Source organism: Helobdella robusta (assembly GCF_000326865.2).
Source record: "Helobdella robusta unplaced genomic scaffold HELROscaffold_43, whole genome shotgun sequence".
Taxonomy (NCBI): domain Eukaryota; kingdom Metazoa; phylum Annelida; class Clitellata; order Rhynchobdellida; family Glossiphoniidae; genus Helobdella; species Helobdella robusta.
The window spans coordinates 1,346,537-1,353,765 of NW_008705028.1; the positions used below are offsets into that span (position 1 = coordinate 1,346,537).

The window sequence follows — 7,229 nt, forward strand, 5'->3', positions numbered from 1 at the left end:
AAATTTCTCATTGCTATTTTTTTCTATTCTTTTATTTTCTCGTCAGCTAAATTATGCCATCAAGGACTATGATAACATTGGCTGCAATTATCTTCAGCCTATTAATTTGGAAATTTCCAACAACTTTTAAAATGATTATATATGCATAATTTAAATATTGTTTGGCTATTTATTTTGAATTTAAATTTGAAACTTTCATTTTTTATTACCCTTTTAAAAAAAATGTATGTAAAAACTAAATTTTCTTTTCAATTTCTATCTTTTATATCTTCAAAAAAACTAAAATATAGAGTGCACAAAAGTATTAAACTAGGTAGAGAAATATAAGAAAAAGAGTTTGGCGGTTGATTTTGAGATTGTGTCGCACTTATCTTTAGAGCAGACGTCAATGTTTTTGTTGGTTGTCATGACTTTCTGCAGTTTGTATCACTTCTGGTCTGCATCAAGGCTCGACCTGAGTATATAATAGTAATTTTTTAAATTGAGGATTTGGACTTTTTATCCACTTCCTTAAAATGTATTCTTTCCTCACCCAGACAACACATAGCAGTGCTAGAAGTAAAAGTTTGAATGATTGATTAAAATTTATTAGTAAATAGAAAGCTGAAAAATTACTCTCCTGTGCGGAATACAGCCGTTTGAAAATAATAAACGCATCCTAAACCTGTCCCGAAGCTTTTAAGTTTTGGATTATTACAAACAGCCTAAACAAGGAAATTCTTTCACAAAATGTTGGCGCCATAGTTCTAAACCTCAACTGGAAAGACTAAATTATTTATTAGCCTAACGTGATTAGCAAATTGTTGGGTCTGTTAAACAAAGTGAACTATTTTTTATAGAAAAATTATTTAAACTTTCTATTAGGTACACTTTCAGGTACCCTTATCTAAATTGCTGCATTATTATTTGGAGCAAGAATTTGAAAATACAACTTTTAAACATTACTAAACACTAAAAATATATTTTTTTTTGTTAAAATATATTTTCAAATGAATAATGCTGACCATGTCTCCTAATATTTGAATAAGCTCGACTTCAGTATATAAAATGTAATAGTAGCAGTACAGAATTCGCAAATGTTTCGCAAAAAAAAATTCGCAAAAAGTTCAAAAAGTAACTTAAAGGACAGTTTTGAATAACAGTTGCAATGTTAGAACAAAACATTTTTGTGTAGTTTTAAAACAAATTTTAAAAATTATGTCAAAAAAAGTATCAAAATAAACTCACAAAATTAAGTGTTATGTGCTCTGAAAATGTTATTTTTAATTAAATTTTAATCACCAAGCTCTTCATCACATAAACAATTTTAGTTGTTGTTCCTACGTTGGCCGGACGAAAAATTAGTTTTCTTTAAATTTAAATTACAAAGGGTGGAAACACTGGGAGAACATGTTTCATTTATAAACAAGGACGAACTGCTTCTACGTTCAACTGTCACAGACATGAGGTGAAAAATTCTTTGGAAAAGATTTTATCCTATTGAAGCATCAAGCATAGGAGAAATTAAAAAAAGTCACATTTCAACATCAATCAAAAAAACTGATCAATTTTATAATGAATTTTTCGGAGCGTTTGGAGCTACTGTCGCCCACCATCAAATATATTTTCAAAATTTTTAAAAACTATTCAGATGTGAAGACGTTACTTAACCTACAATCTGCAAGCGTTCTTACCGATTCTTGTGAAAACCCAGCCAACAAAACATTCCAACAGTTAGTTCTTCAGGTGTTAAGATATAAAATTGAAGAGATTGAATATTTAAACAAATTTAGATTTCATCCTAATAACGACACAAAAAACGAAACAACTAATATCAGAGGATCACAAATTACGAAAGATGTTAATGTGAGTGAACATGAAATTTGTTCTTATGAATTATAATATCAAATATGTGAACATAAATTTTCTGTATATATACATTTTGATCAACACAGGCTCACAGCAACAAATCTTCCAACAATCGAACCGACGGATACCTGTCTGAGAAACATGTAGACAAATTCATTTCTGTTTATATTTTTCCGATTATTTTTTTTAGCGGTGTCATAGGAAACTTGCTATCACTGTTTGTTCTTCTTGGGAAAAAAATGAGAAAAAATTCATCCTCCACTTATTTGTCGGCGTTGACCGTGGTTGATGCACTCGTGCTAACTTTTGCTTACATGATACCTTGGATAGAAAATTTTGGCTTTGTGTTTGAAAATGTATCAATTTTTACATGCATTGGAAGGTATTTTTTAGCTGGCTTTTTGAGTAATTTTTCAGTTTGGTTGATAGTGGCTGTAACTGTGGAAAGATTCATCGCAGTTTGTTTTCCGTTAAAAGCTGTCGCTATGTGCCGCAAAGGGAATGCTCTAAAGGTAAGTTGGACAAAGAAAAAACTGGCGATCTTGATGTTATTGATTTATTATTAATATTAATTTTTATAATTTTTTCTATGGTTTGAAGAGTTTGTGACAATTTTTTGTTCATTGCGCTACTTTTCAAAATTTTTCCTTTTTTGTGGCTCCACAACCTTTCCGGTTCTTGTATTTCGTAGCTCCTCTTATTTTAGTAGCCCGGTGCATTCTTCTACCCCCTACAGATGGGTGGTCTTGAATTTATATCTTTCGGGACACTACATCCGTTTATTCAAACGAGCCCGAAAGATACAAAAAATGAAAAATTGAAAAATTAAGGTTGCCATGCCAGGGTTGGACGATATGATGTTTGGAAATACTTCTAAAAAAAAAATAATCGTCAAAAATTACTCTTAATTTTGTACTTACTTTTCAGGTGATTGCGGCGTTGCTGGTATTTTTTTCTGCTTTGAATATTTATGACCTGTGGACTACAAAACTGATCGTATGTTGATTTTGATATAATATGATTTTTTTATCAAAACATTATTTAGCCATGTCTTCCTATAATAAAAACAGCGCAATGGTTGATATAAATTATTATTTAGTTGTCATAAAGCATTTGTGACAAATGTTTACCTAAATTAATTAAAAATTTATTTCTTAAGTTTTGATTGAATTTGATCACACTTCAAAAAATGTATAATATATAATAATTCTTTTGAATTAATTTATCAATTTTTAAGTTCAAAAACACTACATCTTTCAGGACTTTTATGATCAGAAATCTAAAATGTATGAATTGACATTGGAAGGTGTCAAGCTATGCCCGCCAATTAAAACAACTTCATGTGAAATAGACGATAAATACAGAACTTTCATTTTTGAAAATTTTATTTGGATTGACGGAACATTTTATTCATTCCTTCCGTCTATACTAATAATCGTCCTCAACTCTCTCATCATCAAAGACATTGTAGTTGCCAAGAAGAAGAGGTGTTTGATGATTGGCCAACGCCAACAGACACTATCTGCAAAATGCAGTGTTACAAAAGAGGAATTTGAAGAAGTTTCAAACAACAGTAAGTGGAATATAATTTTGAAGTTTTTGTTGGGTTTACTAATCGTCTGTTTGTTACACAAATTTTTTAAGAAACTCGATAAATTCTTAAAAACAACACCTAAATTTTTTTTTAAATTATTTTTAAAATGTGTCAAATCAATTTGTACAATTGCTAATTAAATGTTTTCCATTCAAAAATTTAATAGCTAAGTTACAAAAGTAGTTTGAGACGAGACAGCAAAAAGCAGCTTAATGCAACGTCTAATTAATCAGAGCATATAATACTATCTATAATAAAAATTAGGTGACATACAATAAGAACTGACTAGTTAGAAGGAGTTAGACAACTAGTTAAATTCTAGGGAGCAAGGTCTCCTGGCATATTTCCTAAGTACTTATCAGATATATTAATTGAACCTAAACGCCCCGGTTTACGGCCGTCTTCTTGTTCTCGCTTTTCTTAACTCGTGTTAAACAATCTTTTGCCAAATCTGCTTTTGCTTTTTCTGGCCCTTCTTTCTGAAACTCTCTGCTTCCTCCTCTGACCATTTTTCCATCACCTACGAAGTTCAAAGCGAATCTCAAGACCCACCTATTTGAAAAATTCATTGAGGAGCGCTGTTGAATATCGCGGAAGTTGCGCTTCATAAACTAATTGATTGATTGATTGATTGATTGACTGACTGACTGACTGACTGACTGACTGACTGACTGACTGACTGACTGACTGACTGACTGACTGACTGACTGACTGACTGACTGACTGACTGACTGGCTGGCTGGCTGGCTGGCTGGCTGGCTAGCTGACTGACTGACTGTTTGACTGACTGACTGGCTGGCTGGTTGGCTGGCTGACTGACTGTTTGACTGACTGACTGACTAACTGACTGACTGACTGATTGATTGATTGATTGATTGATTGATTGATTGATTGATTGGTTGATTGATTGATTAATTGATTGATTGATCTATAAACATGTATGTATGTCCAAGTACGTACTTTTTCGTATACACATATGTCCATTGTCCATATTCACACATATTTATCGCATACACATACGCACACATTCTGGCCCTTTTCTCTGGAACTTTCTACTTACTTCTCTGATTACTTCTCTGATTACTTCTCCATCACTTACGAAGTTCAGAGCGGATCTTAAGACCCATCTGTTTGCAAATTCATTGAGGAGCGCTGTTGAACATCGCAGAAATAGCGCTTTACAAGCTAATTGATTGATTGATTAAAATTGATTGATATATAATAGGCTAGCACACAAGTTAAGTGGAGAAAGTTATCTTAGTTAAAAGTTGAGAGTTTCCTTGGTTAAGAGTTATCTCATTTAAGCATTATCATTTTTTGCATCTTATGCATCTTGATTCCTCGTTTAAGTTTTGTTCTTTTGTTATAGGAAATACTATTAATTACAATTAAAACAATAAAATAATAATAACAATAATGGGTGAGTCGTTTCTCGTTCGATTTCAGTTATTAATCTTTAAAACATTTTAAACACTAACACTAATACTCAACACACGTTAAGTCGGTAATTAATGTTATCTCTCATTATATTATGTACTTGAAAAATATCGAGTTATTTAACGTTTGCGCTGGCAAGTTAACGAAAACTGAAAATTTTCCCAAGAGCAAACTGGCCTATGTTGTTCGTTCACTAATTGTCGTAGAACGGTGACGAGCGAGTAGTATATCAATACAAACGTGTGGTCGACACATCCATACACGCACACATATGTACACTTGTGGTCATTAGAAATTCACATAGTATGTTTATTCATAAATTTGTATAAAAGTGGTTTAAATGTTATAATTGTAATTTATTATTGTTATTCTAATATTTTTAGAGCTTTTAAATTTTTATTTTGTTTGATACTAAAGGTGTATTCATAATTTTTGCTTTTTTTGAAAAAAAATTGGTTTTTATGTTCAAAAATTTGCAAAATTAAAAAAAGGGGAATGGAAGGGAACGGAAGAGAAAACGCGGGAATGAGTTAAAAAATAAGGTTTGGAAATTTTATAGAACGTTGTTTTAAATGGAAAATCGGAAGAAAATCGGGAATGACAAACAAAAATGGAAACGAATTAAGAACAAACTTTAATTCCCGCTTCACCTCTAGCATGCAGAACTCAAAGTTTTCCACATGGGGCAGGTAAATTTACAAATCTGGTTTTATAAACCTAATACTTTACGTGTGCTGACTTTGGCGAAATTGCATTTATAGTTAACTTTAAAGTTGTTTCAGAGAAAATAAAATTAGCTCATTGAATTTGTCGTTTACTGTGATGCTGCTATAGAATTATTTTTTAACAATGTCAATTTTAAATAAATTTTTTGCTACCGTATTTTGATCCATCTGATAGATTTGATGTATAAAATACTATAAAGAGTGTTTAAAATTGTCGGATCTGGTCGAACAAAAACAACTTGAACAGTTCCGTTTTAGTCATTTAGCATTTATGCTTAGTTGTGCACTTGAAAACTAATTTTATTTTTGACAACTTCCAGGCATAAAAATTGAAAAAATCCCACAAGCAACAACCACCATCAACAACAAACTAGATTCTATCACAATGCAACAAAAGAACATACATGTTTGTAGAGATTCGGTAAGAAATTTTAAATTGGTTATTTAAAGAACTTTTAAAAAATCTGCAATCATTTGGCTAAACGTAAAATGAACATTCATATTATTATTGTACACTAAATAGAAGTAATTCAAAATGTTTTAACAATACCAACCATTACAATGCTTACAAACTAAGTTTTAAAACGCTCATCAATTTTGAAAACAAAGTTTTCAAAATTGAGAAGAGAAAATGAAGAAACGAATTGTGCGATCATGCTACTCTCCGTCTCATTTGCTTTCGTCCTCTTAACCACACCATTCTACATCGTGCATTGTGTCTACTTGATTTACAGGTCATCATCTGATACTCTAATAATGAAGTGCGTACTTATTCAAATTATTTAAACAACAGATAAGTGAATTCTTAAAATTTGCTATTCTTGGCATTTGTTGCACTAAAAACACTAAGTTGTTTGTTTTCTTAAATAAATCATCTGGATTGATTTTTCAGACGTTTCACGTTGTTTAATAGAGACATAACTTATTTGTTGTCTTGTCTGTAGCAACAGTGAGAGGAAAACCTCCAATAATAACTTAAAATCAATTTGAATGTTAAATTATTTTTACTCTGAAAATGCTTGATTAACATAAAATGTTTTCGAGACAAAACTGTAAATTGTGGTACATATAGATTCGATGTTGTTTTTTATTATGAATTAAAGTTGTAAACCCTGATACAACAACCACCGCAGATTAAAATTGGCTTACACAATTACGGATTTCCTGGCCCTAATAAATCACTCGTCAAATTTCTTTTTCTACTGTGCCTCTGGGAAACAATTTCGTGCAGAGTTCAAAATGCTGTTGTCGTCTTGGAGGAGGTGCTTGTGGTCAGCTGCGTGCTTCATGGCTCGCTGCATTCCTCGTTTAAGTTTTCACATTGGGAAGAAATAAAAGGTGACTGCAAGGGAAAAAAATGTCAACGTTAATGCCGATTCTGCGGAAAATGCTTGAAAAGATTGGGAAACAACTTGTAAACGGTTAACTTGTTTTAACACGCGTTGGTGATTGCGTCTCATAGAAATTGTGACTTACGATGAAGAATTCTAAAGTAATGATAATATTAATAGTTATTTTTATTCAAAACAAAAACTTTGAAAATATTTATTAAGTTATAAGATTAATATAAATCTACATTTATATAAAAAAAAACATGGTTTAAAAATAATTTTAAATGCAATTTT

General features: G+C 31.3%; 2 protein-coding genes across 2 annotated transcripts; both read left to right on the forward strand.

The window, feature by feature from the left end:
- Positions 1–515: 515 nt before the first annotated feature.
- Positions 516–3,671, forward strand: HELRODRAFT_177651 (hypothetical protein; the record flags this gene model as incomplete). Its single annotated transcript, XM_009025798.1, has 7 exons — positions 516–564; positions 1,631–1,845; positions 1,935–2,360; positions 2,776–2,844; positions 3,109–3,134; positions 3,364–3,421; positions 3,609–3,671. The coding sequence occupies 7 exons, from the start codon at positions 516–518 to the stop codon at positions 3,669–3,671; spliced, it is 906 nt and encodes a 301-aa protein (XP_009024046.1).
- Positions 3,672–5,989: 2,318 nt separating this feature from the next.
- Positions 5,990–6,939, forward strand: HELRODRAFT_177652 (hypothetical protein; the record flags this gene model as incomplete). The annotated part of the gene is made up of 3 exons (XM_009025799.1): positions 5,990–6,025; positions 6,214–6,338; positions 6,738–6,939. The coding sequence occupies 3 exons, from the start codon at positions 5,990–5,992 to the stop codon at positions 6,937–6,939; spliced, it is 363 nt and encodes a 120-aa protein (XP_009024047.1).
- Positions 6,940–7,229: the final 290 nt, after the last annotated feature.